This window comes from Protopterus annectens, chromosome 15.part0 (genome assembly GCF_019279795.1).
Source record: "Protopterus annectens isolate FY-2018-M chromosome 15.part0, PAN1.0, whole genome shotgun sequence".
In the NCBI taxonomy this organism is placed as follows: Eukaryota; Metazoa; Chordata; order Ceratodontiformes; family Protopteridae; genus Protopterus; species Protopterus annectens.
Genome location: NC_056749.1, coordinates 8,022,206 through 8,044,284, shown reverse-complemented (window position 1 = coordinate 8,044,284; position 22,079 = coordinate 8,022,206). Strand labels below are relative to the sequence as shown.

Genomic DNA, 22,079 nt, shown 5'->3' with positions numbered 1-22,079 from the left:
CACTCGTCAAGGTTTCTCTTAGAGGGTTAGCAAGGAGCTCTGCCTAATGTAAATCTGGATCTGGAGCATTTCTCCCCGGGTCTCCACTGAAAACAGGCTCTGTGGAACCTAGTCGGACATTCCCAGTCAACAAATGTTAAATAAAAAATAAATAAAAATTGGAATCTTGTTCCAGAGCATGGGAAGTTTCTGGGACAGGAATCTTATCCCTCCAGCACGTCCTATTTATTGTTGTGATGAGGTTTAGATCCCTAGAGCATGTTGCTCGAGGGGATATGGTTTTCTTTAGGTGGAGCATGTCCATCAATTCTGGGTTGGACATGGCCTTGTATGTCAGGCAGAGATCACCTCTGAGTAGGCAGTATGCAACCGAGTACAGCTGGAGTTTCTTCAGTCGAGCTGCATAGGGCATCTGTTTGCGGCCAGTGATCCTCTTGGTGAGTTACTTCTGTGGTCTTTTCAGCTGTTGCAGGTGTCTTGTAAGGTACATCCCAAATGGGGCGTTGTATTCTATGATGGGTCTGATGAGTGATGCGTAGAGGGGCACAATGACCTCTTTTGATCTGGATGCAAACCCTTTTGTGATTAGGTGGGCCACATAGAAGGATTTTCTAACCACTTTGGCAATGTGATTGTCAAAGGAGAGGTTACTATCTACTTGGGTTCTCAGATCCCTTATTACATCTTCTGTATTTAGGGGGCTACCACCTATGTGGTAGTTTGTGGGTACTTTGTTTTTTCCAAAGGGGATGACTATGCACTTTTTGGCATTTAGCTTGAGGCCATGGTTTTGACACTGGGTATCTGTCTCAGTGAGACCCTTTAGGAGGGTGTCTGTGTTAGCTGGAGAGTCAATTATAGCCCCTAGTTTGCAGTCGTCTGCGAACTTGGTCAGCCATAGTCCTCCTGTGCTTGCCTGTACCTCAGCAAAGTGTATGCCGAACAGGAAGGGTCCTAGGACTGAGCCCTGGGAACACCACTTGTAACTGGTTTGGAGTTGTACCTAGCTCCTGCAACTCGTACCATGTGGGTTCTGTCCGTGAGCCAGTTGGCAACCCATCTCGTGACGTAGGGGTTTATGTTCAGGCTGGTGTGTTTGTCTATAGTACCTGAATGGGGAATGGTGTCAGAGGCCTTTGCAAGGTCTAGGTAGGCTGTGTGGACCACCTTTCCCTCATCTACCAGGTTTAGGAGGCATAATCAGCCCTTGACAAAGCAGAACTGGTTAGGGTTCAGTGTTAGGAGGTTCCCAATGTCTCTGTTAATGAGATCCATGATGATGCGCTCCGTAGCCTTGCAGATCAAGCTAGTCAGGCTTATAGGGTGACAGTTCCCAGGGTCTGTTGTGGCTCCACCTTTGTGGAGCGGAATAACTGTTGCTGTGTGCCACTCTATAGGCATGTATCCTGTGGAGAGGCCGAGTTTGAATAGTGTGTTTAGGCGAGGGGTTAGTTCGTCTTTGAGCTCGTGTAGGACACAGCCTACAGCTAGCCTTTTAGCACAGCTACTTGGGCAATGGAAAGTAGGAAGAGTCACTGCTAATCTTAGGGAGCCTGTAGCAGGAAAAGGCACCAGAGATCCTGTAAGAGATATTAGAAATACTTTAGAAATTTATAAAAATTTGTATACTACAGAAGAATGTAGAAATCAAGAAAAAGCACAAATGAAAATATTTACGGAAGACATAAGTATGCAGAAGTTTGAGGCAGATGAGGCTCTAAAATTGATAGTCATGATAGGACAAGATGAGATAAAATCGGTGATGTATAATCAATCTGTAAGAAAGTCTGCATGTGTAGATGGTATTCCTGTGGAAGTTTTGAAGCTAAAAGGTAAGAAGTTGATAAAGGATCTGTAAGGTTTTATTTAGCAATATTTTAAAAAAGTGGAGAAGCAAAAGCATCCTGGAAAAAAGCTGTGGTGGCTGTAATACCTAAAGATGGTAAAGAGATATCAGACTCCATCTAGTCCCATTTCAATTTTAAATCATGATTATAAGGTGTTTGTGTCTAATAGTTAAAAGAATGACAAAGGTTTTGCCAAAATTGATAGATATGATTCGGTGTGGTTTTGTGGAGATGAGGGAAGCAGAATGTAAGAAAATACTGCTGCTGTTGATGGGTCTTGATGCAGGGAAATCATTTGACAGAGTAAGCTAGGATTTCACAAGGAGGGCAGTGGAAGCATTTGCATTCCTTGATGCAATACTGTGGTTAATTAGGAGGCTCTATGAGGGATCGAAGGCAAAAATAAAAGTGAGAGGGTCCTTCTCTAATATGTTGTATCTGAACAGGGGAACTATGCAGGGTGTCCTCTTTCTCCTTTATTTGTGTTAGATTTGGAGCCATTGGCAAAGAAAATAAAGGACTCAGAAATTCAAGGATATAATTGGTAATTGTAATTGTGGAACATTCTGCAACAGTTTTAGTTCTTTTCAGCATGTGAAAATGAATGAGGAGAAAACAAAAGCTACAGCTGTAATCTGTGTGCCCACACTTGCATTAGTTCAGCGATTACTATATTTGTACGGACATAATGAAATTACGTTTTTATCAGCATGGATTAAAAGTCTATCTGTTATGGCAGCAAAGGATATGTGGGAAGAGACTAAAAAGATAATACAACAACTGAGAAACTGGAAGCTGTGTATGGATAGCAAGATACAAGCATTGACAATGTTGTAGTCCCTTTAGTTTTATATACAGGTCAGGCATATTTTATCAACCAGTAGATGGGCTGTATACAGTAATTAATAAATTAAGTATTTTAACTGTGAGGGGGAGAGGGCAAGAGTCAGGTAGGATAAGTTGATCCTTCCAAAAGAACATGGTGAATTAGGATTACCTGATTTGTAACGATACCTTAGAACTGCGCAGTTAAGACTCTTGTACATAACACAAAACTGTAATTCCAAGTGGAAAGGGATGATGAACCAGTGGGGAAATTCAAGAAATAAGGAGAATGTGGGGTTTTGAATGCAGATCCTTACGGAGAATTAACAGCCATGCAGAGTTTATTTATATAGTATCAGAAAGCATTCCAAGAACTAAGCCAGCACGAGAATGGAGAAAGTCAAATTTTTCCATTAGGGATGGTTTCATTAAGGGGTACAGAAGGTATGCAAGAGGGGGCTGGAATTTACTAGAGAAAGCTGACAAAGGAACCAAGGTACTGGTAGCAAATAACTAGAGAGAGAGTAGAGTGGGAAGAGGCCAAGTAGACATTTGGACTGCAGCGAGAGACCACCTTTACTATCAGGGAATGATGTCAGAGTACAGGCAGAGAGAAAAGGATAGGGAAATCCTAATTAAAAAAAAAACTGCTTTCGTAGTTATTTGAATCTAGAACAGAAGCTGCTGTTAAAAAGGTATAGTTAATAGGGCACATAAAATATTACACAATAAGTATAGGAATCGGTCAGAGGAGGTTGGAAAAGATTGGGAAGAGACATTGGATAAGCAATTCACAAGGAAGCAATGGGAGGACATATGTATGGCTCCCAAATATACAACAAAGTTGAAAAGATTTAGATTTTTGCTTGGGAGTATTTGCATAGGTATTTTATACTTCAAGCAGATTCCAAAGAATTTTCCTTCTGGTAGATGGCAAATGTCAGAGGTGTGATGTGGAAGAAAGAGGAAACTGGGAACATTTGTGTTGGGAGTTGACATACTTCAAACATTCCCTACACTCTGTCAGAAATATTGGGAGAGCAAATGGGTGAAACTAAGGATTTTTTTTTTGAGCTGGGATACAGGATGATCCGAATTGCCTAGACATAGTATGGCCTTGTTAAATTTAATTCAGATGCCTGCCAAAAAAAGCAGTTACGAGAAAATGGAAATCATAGTCTTAACCAACTGTATTTTAGAGAATATAGTAACAGAGGTAAAATAAAAGAGGTAAAAGGAACTGAAAGATGGATCTTTAGAAAAGGGTAGGAGCAAATTACATTGAAAAACATGGAATTGTGGGAGGAATACATGCAGAATAATCTTTTGTAGGAGGAGTTTTAAGGGGTGGAAGGAATTGATCAGTTTGTGATGTTGGGGTGATAATTATTTAAACAAATATATGTGATGTATAATCATAACCGTGAACATGTCAACATTGTTTTCTTATATAAATCTGTGTTTGCCTATATTTTAAGTGATTCAGTAAAGGTGTTATAAAAAAGATTTGATGCATGAAATCTAAGGAGAGGTGAATTTAATCCAAAAGATGAAAGCTTAATAATGGCAGCCTAAGATAGCAGACTACATACACGCTGGTTTACAGTCTATTTGAAATGTGGGACAAACAGACAGAGAGAAGTTCTGTCATGTAGAACTAGAAAATTGCTTGTATTGTTGCTGGTTATGTTGTACTTCTTGTTGAGAGTCTGTAACATAATGAAAGCATAATTCTCTGACAAGACTGCTGTTCTGGGGGTGTGCAAACTTTACAGCATACAGGTAAGAAGCACTGGAAATCTATGTTAAGGTTGTGATAAATGAGTCCATCTCTTGGCATTAGTTCAAAATGTTTATTCATCGCACATGCATGTGGGCGACAGAGTTTCCAAAACAGTCTCCCCGAAGTATAAAAATCTTTAGCTTATATACCTTCTAGTATGCAGTGTCAGCAGTTTAAGACAAAAAAGTATAATACTGACCAATCAACTTTGGACAAGTGTCAGACCATATATATTCGGTACATTAATATTTCTGTTGCTAGGTTAGACAGATTTGGACATTTTACCAATTAGCTCTGTACACATTTCATATAAGATTAAACTGACCCCATGTTGCAGGGGTCTCAGGCAGAAAGTCTAACTTCCTTAAAAAACATGTTTATCAGTTAAAGTCCAGCTGTCAGCACTTTTACACAGAAAACACACGTCATCAGATCTCAGCAGTTGCACATATAAGGTTAATGTTTCATAAAGATAAGACCCTTCCTAAAAAGGACAAAACACATGCAGCTTGATACATGTCCAGTACTTTGTACTTCTTTCTGTTTGCTTTCAGTCACGTATTCAGACCTTTCTACTAAATCCATACAATTCTGTTTTATTTCCCCCTTACAATCCCCCATTTGATGTTGTGTAAGCATCACTCCCAATTCATTTATACATTTTCCCAAAGTCCTTTATTACATCATTTGCATTTATATACATTTCAGTGTACCTTTTGTCAGCATTCTGTACAGTTAGTAACATTTTATCACTTTTGGCAATGATTACTTGCTGTAGTTTTACAGGAGCCTTTGCGCTTAATTTAAAGCATAATGCTTTTAGGATAAACAACAAGGCAAGTAATCTAGAAAACAAGTAAGTGAGCCAAGCCAACTGAGAACTGTCCGCTTTTTTAGCATGTGACAGTTGAGCAACCTTTTGTATGATTTCAAGATGGCTCTCTATTGCATGCTCATTATTTGGAATAAACATACAGCACTCCTTGTGCACGAGCGAGCATACACCCCCTTTAGAAGAGAGCACGAATTCAAGTGGAATTTTACTTTGCAGTACCACAGTTCTCATTGCAGTCATTTCGGTATTACTTTAACACTTTCAAAAGTAGCATTTGCAAGCACTTTTAACAATTTAGACAGTTTACGTAATTCCCAAATTGTGTTGGGTGCCCCGTAAGCAGGGAATATACCTGCTCTGGCAATCACATCATCACCCAAGTTAATATGGGCTAAACCCTTTAGACCCACATGGATTTAAATCATGGTGATATATCCAGGACTCATCAATCTTACCTCCTGGATTATCGGCAGGTTTAACTTTTCACACATTTTGAATTTTTCATAATGTAATGTAATTTCGAAAATTTCTGTAAAGCATCAGTATGTCGGATAGCGGGAACCAAATAACCTAGAAAATAACTACCTGACCAGTTTCCACGTAACCATTTATAAGCTTTTTTACCACAAATAAAATAATCTTCAGACATTGTTGAAATATTTACAGCGACATAATGCCCACCTACATTTACTTTCCATGAAACAATTTTACATGTATTCTCTCTCTTTCCTCTAACAATTGTATGTAATTGTTAGTTTCAGTCCCATTTTCCAAGAGAGTATGCAATTCTTCGTAACTTGCATTACAGTAGTAGTGACTATAACATTGATATATAACAGTCACATTGCAAAAACTCCAGCCAACTTTAATATGTCCGCTTTAAACACAGAGTTCCATTTTGCCTTCTTAGTAAATGAAGTGATACTTTTTCTACACTAGTAATATCTACAGTATCGTTCCGTAGATGAGTCCAAGTATCATTTATACCTAATAGTGCTGTGGCAGTCATCAATCCTCCAGAGACCGTTGGAATGGCAGTACATATCCAGCAGTTAGTAACATTGAGTGAACCAGCATAAGTCAGTTGTAAGGCATAATGGGTATTGAAAGCTGGGTGCCATGAAGTGGCCCATTTTGCAATGGTCAAATCAATTTTGTCATTAACCGAGTGAGTATAGGTGATAACAGCCGGAAATAGAAAAGTAACACGACTCCACAGCCACCAGGAACAAAAAACAAAAGGAATCTAACAACTGATTGACAACACCTGTTTTCAATTAATGTGTTACCTATGGTTATATAAAAGGGTTTGGCTTCAGCAAATGCTTTTATACTCACTTGAAAAAGCTCAGGATTATCCTGAGTGAAAGCGCTTGTGTTTATTTCTTCTTGGACCTACTTGAATAAAAGATTTTCGCATTTCACATCAGCTTTTGTTTTTTGTTCCTGGTGGCTGTGGAGTCATGTTACTTGGATTTCTGGCATTTTTCGGAAATAGAAAAGGCTGAAGTAGTATGAGGAGGAGTACAAAAATAAAACCGAGTGCACATACCCAATGTTGTTGTGGAAAAGGAGTCCATGTTGCTGATTCGTCGGATTGTGAGGCACCTAAAGATTTAAACTGGGTAGAAGATATGGTTGTAGTATTGACAATAAGAAGTACATGGTCAGCTGTCATTGTGGTCGGTAGGTTTAACACTTGTTGAAGAAAAAGGGGTAAGTAGGTAGCTGTGAAAGCCGTAATCATAGATAGTGTTACACCTGTATGTATGAGAAAGAGAATAGAGGAATTCTGCACTTGTACATGGACATAGAGTCCTGATTGATTTTACCGGAAGCAGAGGAAATAGCTGTGTATCCTGTTGTAGGCTGTCCTGTTGGCTACTTTGCCAAGTGGGTGCCTACCATTGAGTAGAGATAAGAGGTAGTTGCTATGGTGGCAATGAGGGAGCTGCAGACTGAAAGGTTGGCTGAGGTGTGCCCTGATTAGTGGTAGGCGATTGCCATGGCTGTATTTGTTGGTTGGTAGTAGATGGTTGCCAGGTTTGAGACACCAGTTGTAAATAAGGGAAGTTTTATCTCCAGTGGCCTGTTTGACCACAATTAAAATGGATTTGGGTTTTGCTGCTGGTATCCCTGATTTACAGGGAATCTCTGCTACTGTGGGGCAGAGAAACAAGGCTGCTGATGTACATTTCGTCTTTTCCTATTGTTGGGTGAGCTTTGGTTAGGGCAAGGTTGCTGTTGCCTAAGGGAAGTTAGTACTTGTAAATGTGCCTGCTCTTGCTTGTTTCTTTTGTTCTCACTTTTTTCTGTCCAAAATATCAGCTAAATATTGTACCTGAGTGACCAGCTTGTGTAAGCCCAAGCTCGGACAATTCAGGCAGATCTCCTTGAGTTGATCCCTGATAGGGGGTAATAGTCCCTCCACAAAGGCAGCTGAATGCCTGCTTGCCGCTGGGCAATCAGTCACCTCAGGGTAACCAGAATATGCTTTAAATGCATCTGTCATGCGTTTTAAATATGCATCAATAGTTTTCCCTTCCCTCTGCATGACTGCCTTCATTTTAGACTAATTAGGGACTGGTGGACAAACCGCCATAATGGCTTGTAGAATCTTAACACGAATTTTAGAAAAAGTTTGATCAATATGCTGCGGTATTTGGGCTGGTACTCCCGCGTGTTCCTAGACATGCTTTAGGAGGTCTTGCTGGCGAGGCACATTCCAAGACTGACCTAACTTCTTCTGTGGAGGAGATTTGCAGTTTAACATGTCCTGATAATATTTTGGCAAATTTGGCAGGATTTTGCCTAATTGGTGGAAGCGACTGAATAATAGCTTGAAAATCCACAGCAGACCAAGCACGAACCATATTTATTGTGGAGGGTGCATTAATATATCTGCCATGGGCAGGGTTAGGTTCCTGACATAAGGAATGTAGTTGAGCTGTTTGGGTCTTTGTTTTTGAATCCTTATCTTCCTCTGAAGAGGAGCTGTCCTCATTTTCACTTGGATTAAACTTGTCAGGACCAAAATAGCCATCACCATCAATAATTATAGGAAACTGAGTAATGTATTGAAGGCGTAACTTGGTACGTCTAAAAAAGGGAAATATATATTTTTTTGTTTATGCAATTTAGGAAACCCTAAATATATCTGAGAAGAATCTGCCTTTATCTGCTGATTTTTAAAATAGCTTGCAATCTTTTTTGACTGTTGATGACGCGTATGTTTAGACATGTGAGAGTTACTTGATGTATCTGCAAGGGGGAAAGGATCACCTAACTGTTTAGTTACAAGCGAAGGAGCTGGTGTTGGAACAGTGGAAGAAGTATGTACAGAGGGACTAAAATTCTGAGAGGGTGGTAAGGATGGTTGTGAATGTGCGGACTGTGATGGGGGTGAATCAGAGGAATCTGGTTTGTTGGTATGGTAGAGGGGGGAGCAGAGGGTACCACTAGACTACATACATAGTCATCTTCTGATGACTCCTCCTAAGTTGCATTTTTTTAAAGTTCTTTAAGATGATAAAAACCAGAATCATCTGAAGGTTTACTGTTCGCATGTTGGAGATGGCCAACTTATTTGCCACTTTGTAACTGGGATTTTAACCTTGTGGTGTTATACTTTAGGCTACAGACAATAGTTTTTTTCCAGTCTTTTGATTCTACCTGCCAGGAGTTAAAAACTGGCCAGCAGGAATCTTTTTACCTTTTTCTTTTAGTTGTTTTTGTAAATTTTGCAAAATGTCTCAATCAAAAGTCCCTGCAAGAGGGAAAGCTAATTTTCCATCATTCTTTGTCAGATTAATCCATACATCTAAATGCAAACAAGTATCTCTTGAACATTTAGAATACATGTAACCTGCAGGTGTGCCTTTTTCAGGCTTTTGCATAACACTTCCCACATTCGCACCCATTTTTGCGAGTTTGTCAGTAAAAATTGACTACTATCGAAAATTGTTAAAAAAACAATACCCACTCTCATACAGCATCAGAATTATCTGAAAAGGTACCCACTCTCATTCCAGAAACAATAACCCACAAGTATGCCTATAATAAGGAAAAACATAAGACAAACCTTGCTTGTCACATCATTACAGGAATGCTTCTGCTGAGAGAGGAACCAAAAAGAAATGTGCAGTTGTGAACTGATTTCATAGGCAAAAAGAAAAAAAAAACAGAAAACCTGCTTAGGGTCTTTTATTTATCTGTTTGTCTGTGGCCACAGCTCCCAAAGTCTGAAAATCCGAGTCATGGCACTAGCTGTTAAGGTTGTGAATAAATGAGTCTGTCTCTTGGCAGTAGTTCAAAATCTTTATTCTTCACACATGCATGTGGGAGACAGAGTTTCCAAAACAGAGTCTCCCAGAAGTATAAAAATCTTCAGCTTTATATACCTTTTAGTATGCAGCATCAGCAGTTTAAGACAAATAAGTATAATACTGCTGTTCTGGAGTTGTGCAAACTTTACAGCATACAGGTAAGAAGCACTGGAAACCTGTGTTAAGGTTGTGAATAAATGAAGTCCATCTCTTGGCAGTAGTTTAAAATCTTAATTCATCACACATGCATGTGGGAGATATTTCTGTTGCTAAGTTAGGCAAATTTGGACATTTGACCAATTATTTCTGTATATATTTCTGACTAGATTAAACTGGCCCCTGTTGCTGTGGTCGCAGGCAAAAAGTCTAACTTCCTTAAAAAACATGTTTATCAGTTAAAGTCCAGCTGTCAGCAACTTTACACAGAAAATGCACTTGTCATCAGATTTCAGCAGTTGCACATATAAGGTTAATGTTTCCTAAAGACAAGACCCTTCCTAAAAAGGACAAAACACATGCAGCTTAGTACATGTCCAGTACTTTGTACTTCTTTCTATGTGCCTTCAGTCATGTACTCAGACCCTTCTACCAAAAACATACATTTCTATTTATTTCCCGCTTACACCCGAACCACAGTAATTACTGAAAGTGAAGTTGTCACCCCAGGAGATCATTCATTACTAACAGACTGGCAAAGGAATATGTTCTTGACTTGCGGTACAAGCAAGAAAACCAGATTATTATAGTTGAAGAAAAAAGGACAGAAATGGCACTTATTGAAATAGCTGTATCGAGTGGTTATAGTGTGTTGTGCACATAAAGCCATTATTTACAAGGGTGCACACGTGGAAACGAACAGTCTGAAATAGTCATCCATATAGTTCCAACAGTAGTAGGAGTAATACGGCTAATAAAAAAATGGAAAAAAGAATTTTCAAGCATACTTAAATATGTTAAGGATATAGGTAACTCCATATGATTTACAGGAGGCAATTCTGGTTATACTGTGGATGCTGAGAAGAGCTCCATTGGCAAGCATCAAAGATCAAAGCAATACTAATTTCATGAACTTTAGTAATTCCCTGACCTAGGAAATAGGGTCCACTCTTGTCAAGGTATTGAGAACCCTACACATCTGGAGAAAGTAAAAAGAGGTGGATGCCCCTCTTGTTGTGGGGATACATCCCCTCTACCATGCCACCATGTATTCTTTGGTAAGACACTAATAAACCAAAAATGGCTAGGCTAAGACAGGCATCTGTAGCATACCCCCCAGGGTGTACAAGGAAAAAGAGATGAGGGCTTGTTCATTTATTTTTATTTTTTTTCCAGTGTAGCTGAAAAAGTTGCTTCCTGGCCCGGGTCTATCAGCCTTCTTTGCAAAAATATTAAGTTATACTTAGAGAAGGAGAGTGATCTGTTGTGCAGGTCACATGCTGTCCTTCTGTGAATACTTGGGCTGCAGAGCACCTGGCAAAGCTGCCAAGGTCTGAGAGTATGTCTCCAAAGCTGGGAATGTAAAGGAAGCAGGCATTGGATGCAGAGGGGAGGGACAGTACTGCCTGCCTTGGGTTGACATTTTCACTCCTTTGTGGAACTGATGCCATGTTTAAAGTCTCACACTTTCTGTCCATGGTATCTCTCATAACATGTTTAGGCTTCTCCATCTTATGATGGTGCTTAGGATGCCTGCTGTTGCCACTAGTACATGGTTCTGCACCCAAGTAAAGGGCAGACCTCCCTTTTTCTTAAAACCAGAAGTTTTGTCTTCTTCTCTGAGGAGCCTTTAAATTGCAAGCCTTGGGATTTAGGGGGTTCTTGTTAAAGTGCAGTATTTGTAAGTAGGCACTGGGCAGTTGTCACCAAAACACATTAAACACTAAAGGTAATAATCCTTTGATTGATGGCAGTTAGCCGCAGACAAACGTGTTGCTGTTCTTTTCTAAGGCTAGCGTTTACCTTGGAGAGATCTCCAGAGTCCGGCAGATGATGTCACTGTAGTAGCAAAATGTGTAGTCTAACAGTCCTCGTGAACAAGAAAGGAAAGTCCTAGTTTGTGTAGGTTTGTTTGTAATTCATGAACAGCTCTGCAGTTCACTTAGATGAAGTAACACAGGCAGACGCTGATAGCTTGCAATGGCAGAAAAATACTGAAGATGATGCAGGATCCTCCTCCTCTTTGTCATACATTGTGGTGGTGCCATGGCAGAGGGAGAGTATGGCCTCACACAGGGTATGTGGAAAGCTTTGGGGTAATTCTTTGTCATTATTAATAATACAACAGCAGTGATCCTTAAAATGAGCAAAGTGTCTCAGATATATATATACTCAGAAGGAATTGTTTTCGTAAACAGATATTTGTTTTGTTACTTGCTGACCAGGTATAACAGTTAAATAAAAAGGGAAATGGAGCCTTCTGTATACTTCTCCACACATCTCTTCATGTCTTGCAGCTTAGTGCAGCCCCATCACCAGCTGATGGTCTGGAGTCTACTCTAGCAGAAAGGCTAGAGTCCTACAAGATTGCTATATCAAATGCCAAGCAAGCCGGAGAGAGTGCTAAAGTGCGAAGATATGAACGGGGCCTTAAGGTAAGACATTATTGTTTGTCTTTGAGGCAGTAGTCTTAGTGTGCAATTAAACATTATACCAAAAGGGCTGTTATGAAACCTTGATTCTGCCATTCTAGTCTCATCCTTCATTGGTTAAGCCCACAGGACATAATGGTTGCTTTTCTGGGGCAACCTGAGAACACATTATCTTGTCAACTGAGTTGCACAGTAGGCAAAGGGGAACTGAGGAAATCCAACCCAGGTCTGCAAGAAACAGCTTTTTAAGAGCGTATAGGTTAAATACTCTGCATCAGTTGCCAGATAAGGATAGTATGCAGTGTAAATTCATCCCGTCTAGATGTGAACATAACAGTAATGTAATATGTCGGGAGAGGGGTGTAGGATGTGAGAGGAGGTTAAGGTAAATGTGGACTGGTCTGAGTAATATCTTTTACTGTGTCATTTCACCTAGACTATTATTACGTTATAGGAGAGTTTTCTACCATATCTTGCTGGCAACATTCATTCAGCTGGCATAGGGATAGGGATAGGCTACAGTGGCCACATGCTACAGCTCACAAGGCAGAGATTAAGAATGAATGATATAATTTGTGGTATTTTAGAACTGAATCTGTATTTCACTGATTTCATTCTGTCTTCAGTTAATGTGTTCCTTGATTTGAATGTTGATTATTCTGTCTCTTTCACTGGAATAATTGTCCTGAAAATACTAGCTGCCTTTTCCAGCACATTCAGATTGTATTCCTGGACCCATTGCATTGTCTGTGGCTTTTCTTAAAAACTGCTGAGACAACTGTATAAAAAAGGCATTTGACTTCTTAATTGCCTGTTTGTTTTTATGCATATGCTGCAAACTTATTCATACTAAACATTTTTGGGATTATTTTCCTAGACTCTGGAAACCATGTTGACATGTGTTAAGAAAGGAAGAAAAATTAATGAAGAAGAAATTCCACCTGCAGTGGCTACAGGCAAGAACACAGGCATTTCAGAGGATATGTCCAGTACAGTGAGCCCCTTATTACTGAAGGGGGAAAAACTAGTTCCTATGGAACAACAAACATCAACATCAAACAATGCGCATACTGATCATCCCCCTGTTGTAGCCCCCCGACCAGTTCCACCACCTGTGCTGTTTCCCAAACCTGTGATAACCTCTGTGGGGTCAAACACTCCATCTCCTGTTACCCCACCTGAAAGAACTGTAGCTGGTCGTACAACAGCCCACCTTGATCATCCTTCACAAGTGGCACCCCACTCGGCACCACCTTCTGAACTGCATCCCAAACCTCGTCCATCATCACTGTGTACAGGGACTCCCTCTTCTCTCGCCCAGCCTGTGGCACAGCTAACGCGACTTTCACCCAGCAATCTGCAGCAAGCAACAGGCCCAAGAGCAGGTAAGGACCTTAGAGTTGTAGTACTTGTACCAGTAGTAGTAAACCTGCATTTCTAATCAAGAGCGGGTAAGGACCTTAGAGTTGTAGTACTTGTACCAGTAGTAGTAAACCTGCATTTCTAATCAAGAGCAGGTAAGGACCTTAGAGTTGTAGTACTTGTACCAGTAGTAGTAAACCTGCATTTCTAATCAAGAGCAGGTAAGGACCTTAGAGTTGTAGTACTTGTACCAGTAGTAGTAAACCTGCATTTCTAATCAAGAGCAGGTAAGGACCTTAGAGTTGTAGTTCTTGTACCAGTAGTAGTAAACCTGCATTTCTAATCAAGAGCAGGTAAGGACCTTAGAGTTGTAGTATTTGTACCAGTAGTAGTAAACCTGCATTTCTAATCAAGAGCAGGTAAGGACCTTAGAGTTGTAGTATTTGTACCAGTAGTAGTAAACCTGCATTTCTAATCAAGAGCAGGTAAGGACCTTAGAGTTGTAGTACTTGTACCAGTAGTAGTAAACCTGCATTTCTAATCAAGAGCAGGTAAGGACCTTAGAGTTGTAGTTCTTGTACCAGTAGTAGTAAACCTGCATTTCTAATCAAGAGCAGGTAAGGACCTTAGAGTTGTAGTGTTTGTACCAGTAGTAGTAAACCTGCATTTCTAATCAAGAGCAGGTAAGGACCTTAGAGTTGTAGTACTTGTACCAGTAGTAGTAAACCTGCATTTCTAATCAAGAGCAGGTAAGGACCTTAGAGTTGTAGTATTTGTACCAGTAGTAGTAAACCTGCATTTCTAATCAAGAGCAGGTAAGGACCTTAGAGTTGTAGTACTTGTACCAGTAGTAGTAAACCTGCATTTCTAATCAAGAGCAGGTAAGGACCTTAGAGTTGTAGTTCTTGTACCAGTAGTAGTAAACCTGCATTTCTAATCAAGAGCAGGTAAGGACCTTAGAGTTGTAGTATTTGTACCAGTAGTAGTAAACCTGCATTTCTAATCAAGAGCAGGTAAGGACCTTAGAGTTGTAGTATTTGTACCAGTAGTAGTAAACCTGCATTTCTAATCAAGAGCAGGTAAGGACCTTAGAGTTGTAGTACTTGTACCAGTAGTAAACCTGCATTTCTAATCAAGAGCAGGTAAGGACCTTAGAGTTGTAGTATTTGTACCAGTAGTAGTAAACCTGCATTTCTAATCAAGAGCACGTAAGGACCTTAGAGTTGTAGTGTTTCTACCAGTAGTAGTAAACCTGCATTTCTAATCAAGAGCAGGTAAGGACCTTAGAGTTGTGGTACTTGTACCAGTAGTAGTAAACCTGCATTTCTAATCAAGAGCAGGTAAGGACCTTAGAGTTGTAGTACTTGTACCAGTAGTAGTAAACCTGCATTTCTAATCAAGAGCAGGTAAGGACCTTAGAGTTGTAGTACTTGTACCAGTAGTAGTAAACCTGCATTTCTAATCAAGAGCAGGTAAGGACCTTAGAGTTGTAGTACTTGTACCAGTAGTAGTAAACCTGCATTTCTAATCAAGAGCAGGTAAGGACCTTAGAGTTGTAGTACTTGTACCAGTAGTAGTAAACCTGCATTTATAACCAAGAGCAGGTAAGGACCTTAGAGTTGTAGTGTTTGTACCAGTAGTAGTAAACCTGCATTTCTAATCAAGAGCAGGTAAGGACCTTAGAGTTGTAGTACTTGTACCAGTAGTAGTAAACCTGCATTTCTAATCAAGAGCAGGTAAGGACCTTAGAGTTGTAGTGTTTGTACCAGTAGTAGTAAACCTGCATTTCTAATCAGGAGCAGGTAAGGACCTTAGAGTTGTAGTGTTTGTACCAGTAGTAGTAAACCTGCATTTCTAATCAAGAGCAGGTAACGGACCTTAGAGTTGTAGTACTTGTACCAGTAGTAGTAAACCTGCTTTTCTAATCAAGAGCAGGTAAGGACCTTAGAGTTGTAGTACTTGTACCAGTAGTAGTAAACCTGCATTTCTAATCAAGAGCAGGTAAGGACCTTAGAGTTGTAGTATTTGTACCAGTAGTAGTAAACCTGCATTTCTAATCAAGAGCAGGTAAGGACCTTAGAGTTGTAGTACTTGTACCAGTAGTAGTAAACCTGCATTTCTAATCAAGAGCAGGTAAGGACCTTAGAGTTGTAGTACTTGTACCAGTAGTAGTAAACCTGCATTTCTAATCAAGAGCAGGTAAGGACCTTAGAGTTGTAGTACTTGTACCAGTAGTAGTAAACCTGCATTTCTAATCAAGAGCAGGTAAGGACCTTAGAGTTGTAGTATTTGTACCAGTAGTAGTAAACCTGCATTTCTAATCAGGAGCAGGTAAGGACCTTAGAGTTGTAGTACTTGTACCAGTAGTAGTAAACCTGCATTTCTAATCAAGAGCAGGTAAGGACCTTAGAGTTGTAGTATTTGTACCAGTAGTAGTAAACCTGCATTTCTAATCAAGAGCAGGTAAGGACCTTAGAGTTGTAGTATTTGTACCAGTAGTAGTAAACCTGCATTTTTAATCAAGAGCAGGTAAGGACCTTAGAGTTGTAGTATTTGTACCAGTAGTAGTAAACCTGCATTTCTAATCAAGAGCAGGTAAGGTTCTTAGAGTTGTAGTACTTGTACCAGTAGTAGTAAACCTGCATTTCTAATCAAGAGCAGGTAAGGACCTTAGAGTTGTAGTATTTATACCAGTAGTAGTAAACCTGCATTTCTAATCAAGAGCAGGTAAGGACCTTAGAGTTGTAGTATTTGTACCAGTAGTAGTAAACCTGCATTTCTAATCAAGAGCAGGTAAGGACCTTAGAGTTGTAGTACTTGTACCAGTAGTAGTAAACCTGCATTTCTAATCAAGAGCAGGTAAGGACCTTAGAGTTGTAGTACTTGTACCAGTAGTAGTAAACCTGCATTTCTAATCAAGAGCAGGTAAGGACCTTAGAGTTGTAGTATTTGTACCAGTAGTAGTAAACCTGCATTTCTAAGCAAGAGCAGGTAAGGACCTTAGAGTTGTAGTACTTGTACCAGTAGTAGTAAACCTGCATTTCTAATCAAGAGCAGGTAAGGACCTTTGAGTTGTGTTTGTACCAGTAGTAGTAAACCTGCATTTCTAATCAAGAGCAGGTAAGGACCTTAGAGTTGTAGTACTTGTACCAGTAGTAGTAAACCTGCATTTCTAATCAAGAGCAGGTAAGGACCTTAGAGTTGTAATACTTGTACCAGTAGTAGTAAACCTGCATTTCTAATCAAGAGCAGGTAAGGACCTTAGAGTTGTAGTATTTGTACCAGTAGTAGTAAACCTGCAATGTTAGGTTGTCTATCTCGCCTTCATTCTTGCTGGATGGGTTTGGAGCCGACCTCGGCTCCGACTCGGCCACTCTAAAGCTCGAGAGTTGGTTCCACCGGCTCGAGGCTCCCCTTATATCCCACAATGCTAGGCGTGTATTACCTCAGATCTCGTTTGCCGCTACAGCGATCGAGGTGTTGTTTTTCTACCGGCTTCAGGTCAGTTTATTAGAATAGTCTAATAGCTATTTAAACCCCCTTTTAGTTTATTTTTTCTCTTTATTCCCTTAGTGTAGTGGATTTTTGTCCTTTCTATCCTTATCCTCCCCTTTTCCCTTAAGAACTTATAAGTTCTTTCCTTAGGCCTTCGGGCCCTTCCATCCCTATTAATGGTGTGTATGTGCTTTTGTAGGGATTTATATGTGTATATACTAACTAACTATTTTCATTAGTTTAGTCTAGTTTAAATTTACTTCTGATAGTGTAATCGGTGTGTGTGTGTTTTTTGTGTGGTGGTTACACTTTCGGTTCCTTGAAAATGTCCAAGGATTCAAAGGTCTCAGGCTTCAAGAAGTGTGACTCGTGCTGTCAGAAAATGTCTCTGACAGACGGTCACACTTCTTGTGTTTACTGCCTGGGACCTTTACACCTGCAGGACTCTTGTGCTGTATGCCATGGCTTCAGCCCCAGAGTCCTGCAGGAAAGAAAAAATAAGCTTATTTTAAGAGGTTTGCTTAAGCCTGAGGGTTCCCTTACTGTTACATCGGGAAAACCCTCTAAGGCTTCTAGGTCCTCGCCTCCAGCTTCTGAGTCGAGGCCTAAGGCTTCGAAACCTCCTGATACATCAGCTCCGGCTGGAGCCGATGAGTCTCAGACTGCAGCTTCTGTGGTTTCCTCGGCTCCGGCTGGAGCCGAGGCATTGAAAATTCCTGTGTCGGCTCCGATCAGACCATCGGAGCCGACATCTAGAAAGAGGTGTAGGTCACCCTCCCTTGCCTCCGTTCATTCGGCTCCAGCATCTCCGTTGCTGTCTGAACAGAGCCATAGATCTCACTCCTCTAGATCATCGAGGCTTTCGGATCATGATCTTCAGAGGGTAGTGAGTCGACTTTTAAAGTCCGAGGCACTGGCCCAGATGCTTCAGAGCCCGACTCATCAGTCGATGCTTCAACCCATTCCTCAAAATATTCCTCCTCCGACTCCTTTGAGCTCGGAGCCGGGGAGTCTCGGAACCGAGACTGTGGTAGCGTCGGAGCCGATACAATTGTCTTCGGTTCCGTCGTCGGCTCCCATTTCTTCCTTTGAAGAATCTCGGCACCGGACTTCCCTCGTCGGCTCCGAGGGGGTGAGTGGCATCGGACCCTTGTCCGACCCCGCTCTCCCTCTCGGTGCTTCGGCGCTGGTGAGTTCGGCTCCGACATCGGCCTCGGAGCCATCACTGTCGGTGCCGAGGGAGGTTCTCAGTTTTTCGGAGCGGGGACCTCTGGCTCTGCCTGACAGGGGTGCGTTCGAGGTCATGCGGAGTGTGTTGGAACCTGGTTCGACTCCACAGTCGGTTCCGTCCGTCCCTCCCTCCTCGGTCCCTCAGGTTATGTCTACTCACTCCCTCATCCCAGACCGCAGAGAGCTAGCTAATCGCCTGTGGGAATCTCATCCTCTTCCGAGGCCTCCCCTGAGTTTGCAGGGGAGCCCCCTAGGAAGAGAAAGTGTAAGAGGAAACACATAGACTCACCTGAGTCTGTCACCTCTGACACAGATTTAGAGGATTCCGAGGGTTCCCCCCGTTCCCCTTCTGAAGATGTCTCCTTTGCAGACATTCTAGAGATCCTGAAACAGAGGGGAAATTGGCTAACCCTTAACCCTTCGGAGGATGAATCTGTGTATCTTGAGGCGTTTGGGTCTCACCCTTCCACCTCCTGGGTGTCCCCCCCCTTTGATCCCCTCATGCAGGTGGTAGCAAAAAAGACTTGGACGGCTCCTGACTCAGTGGACCCAACCCCCAGGAGACCTTCAAAGTTTATAACAGCCCCAGCAGATAAGCAATTTCTATCCAAAGGAGTTTCTGTGGATGCTATGGTGGTAGCTGCTGCCACCAAGAAGGAACTAGCTGATCCTTCGGTGCCTGTCCATCCTCCTAACAAGGAATCTAGGTCTATGGACAGGTACGGGAAGCGGATGTTTTCGTCAGCGACCTTTGCTATGCGTTCGCTGAATTACCTATGCCATTTCACTCGTCTTCAGAAAGACTTGATCAAGGAAGCGAGTGAGATGTTGAAGGATCCTACAGCTGCGGGTTTTCAGGATAAGATGAACACTCAGCTGGCTACCCTGAACTCTATAGCTAACTCCTCCATGCGCCTCCTTTCATATGCGGCTGATGGAGCGAGCAGAGCCGCAGGAACAGGTGTCGCTTTACGCCGGCATGCCTGGATGCGGCTATGCAATTTATGGACCCTTTAAAACGTCTTTCACTAATTCCCCGTTTGATGGATCATCTCTCTTTGGTCCTCAAGTGAAAGAAACCTTGACTAGATGCGAGACGGATGGCAAAACTCTTTCTGCCGTCGGAGTCCGGTTTTCTACTCCTTGTAGACCTTACCCCAAAGGCCAGAAAAGTGGAAAAATGTGGTTCCGCAAACAATCTCAAGGGAATTTGCCTGACGCACAGAGTCGGTTCCCCTCCAGAGGCAGAGGAGGGAACAATAATGGTAGACGTTGCCCCAGAGGCAGGGGGGGGTCCGCAGAACCAGGGCAATCGAGAAACCTTTTCCGATAAGCCCTTTCAGCATCCCTGAGGAGTTGCCCGACTGTCTACCTTCGGAGGCAGTTGGGGGAAGATTGTCACTGTACCCAGAAGCCTGGCGATCCCTAACTCAAGACAAGTGGGTACAGTCCATCATTTCCGAAGGCTATTCCATTCCCTTCACTCGCGTTCCAAACCAATCCAAAAAATCCCTTCCAGATGTTCCACCCGCTCAAAGGGATCTAGCAGCTTTGGAAATTTCAAAGCTGCTTGCAAAGAGAGCAATTCAGCCAGTTCCAGCAGACCAGCAAGGATCCGGAATCTACTCCAGGTTCTTTTTAGTTCCAAAGAAAACAGGGGACTGGAGACCAATTTTGGATCTCAGTATCTTGAACAAGTCGGTCAAGAAAACAAGATTTCGGATGGTCACGCTACAGTCCATTCTTCCCCTATTGGGAAAATAAAACTGGATGTGCTCTATAGACCTCCAGGATGCGTACTATCATATAAAAATGAACAGACGCTCCAGGAGATTCCTCCGCTTCCGGCTGGGAGCCAGCCACTTTCAGTTCAGAGCCCTGCCCTTTGGTCTCACCACTGCCCCCCGGGTGTTTACCAAATGCATGGCAGTGGTAGCTTCTCACCTGAGACGTCAGGGATTCCAAGTGTTTCCATATTTGGACGACTGGCTCCTCACAGCTCCTACCAAGCATCTTCTTCTAATGGCCAGAGACTACACCTTTCGCATTTGTCAAGAGTTAGGCATATCCATAAATTGCGAAAAGTCTGTTTTGTCGCCTTGTCATGCTATTACCTTCATAGGCGCAAATCTAGACACAGTCAACATGTCTGCGAGACTAACAGATCAAAGAATAGCAGACATACGCAAAATAGTCTCTCTTCTCCTCCACAACAGCAAAGTCAAAGCCAGGTTAGTTTTGAAAGTACTGGGGATGATGGCGGCTGCTATCCCTCTACTTCTATTAGCCAGATTCCACATGAGAATCCTTCAATGGATGCTCTTCACTCAATGGTCATACCAGCAACTTCCGATATCTCACACCATTATGATTACGCAAGCATGCAAGAATCATCTTCGTTGGTGGATGTCTTCCCCTCAGCTCTCCCTGGGAAGACCCTTTGTTCCTGCCCCTCCGGTTGCTACTCTGACAACGGATGCCTCCCTGATCGGGTGGGGGGGGCATTATCAGGGCAGAACTGTCCAGGGCATATGGCAACCACACGAATGCCACTTGCACATAAATGTCCTAGAGATGAGAGCAGTGCTTTTAGCGTTGCAAGCCCTTCAAGACTCTCTTCCCCTGGGAACGATAGCAATCCAGACGGACAATATGTCTGTAGTGTGGTATATCAACAAACAAGGCGGAACCAGGTCCTATCCCCTATGTCGAGAAGCACTCAGACTGTGGCAATGGGCGATTTCTTCTCAGCGTTTTCTGATAGCAACGCACATCCCCGGGAGGTCCAACCTAATCACGGACAAGTTGAGCAGAGCTATCCTCATGCCTCACGAGTGGTCTCTGAAAGATTCTGTTGTGGAGAAAATTTTTCTCAAGTGGGGTCAGCCTTGCTGCGATCTTTTTGCTACTCCCCAAAACAGCAAGTGCAAAGATTATTTCACCCTATTCCCGTTACCAGGCCAGCCCAGCAGAGACGCTCTAGTCCAAGTTTGGCCCCGAGGACTTCTGTATGCATTTCCTCCTTTCCCACTAATCTCTCAAGTGATACAGAAAGCTATCGCTCAGAAGGCCTCTCTGATCCTCATTGCTCCTTACTGGCCTCGACAGGTTTGGTTCCCCTTTCTACACCAATTTCTGTTGGAGCAACCCTGGCATCTGGGCCTAGTTCCAGATCTTTTGACCCATCAATTGGGTCAGTTACATTGCTCCCTCCCCTCTCTGAACCTCACTGCTTGGTTCCTCCAATTCCAACCTTAGCCAGGCTTCCTCAAATATCTCATTCCATTCGAGATATTTTGATAGCTTCCCATAAATCTTCCACTCGGAGGATTTATCTTAGTAAATGGAAACGTTTCGCCTTTTGGGCTCAAGGAAGGGACATAGATCCTTTCACTGCTTCCATCCAGATAGTCCTTGATTTTCTAGCTGAACTCTTCCATGCAGGTTCATCTCCTTCTACTCTTAAAGTTCAATTGGCAGCTATTTCTAACTTTCATGTGGGCATTTCAGATTCTGCCATCATGTCTCATAAGCTTTGCAAAGCTTTTTTGAAGGGAGCTTTTCTTCTCAGACCTCCTATAAGAAATCCTCCTCCATCTTGGGACCTTAATTTAGTTCTCACTTCCTTGATTTTTCCCCCTTTCGAACCTGCAGCTTCCTGTTCTTTAAAATTGCTATCATGGAAGACTCTCTTTCTGGTAGCTGTTACTTCAGCTAGAAGGGTGTCAGAACTTCATGCGCTCAGCTGTCGACCACCATATCTGTTGTTCCATAAAGACAGGGTATCCT

General features: G+C 42.1%; 1 protein-coding gene across 1 annotated transcript in view; it reads left to right on the top strand.

The window, feature by feature from the left end:
- Positions 1–22,079, top strand: part of CC2D1A (coiled-coil and C2 domain containing 1A) — a 3,016,164-nt gene that overhangs the window by 416,996 nt on the left and 2,577,089 nt on the right. Inside the window, exons 6-7 of the mRNA XM_044057686.1 lie at positions 12,069–12,206; positions 13,081–13,588. Of these exons, the coding sequence (XP_043913621.1) occupies positions 12,069–12,206; positions 13,081–13,588 (646 nt within the window). The remainder of the gene's footprint in view (positions 1–12,068; positions 12,207–13,080; positions 13,589–22,079) is intronic.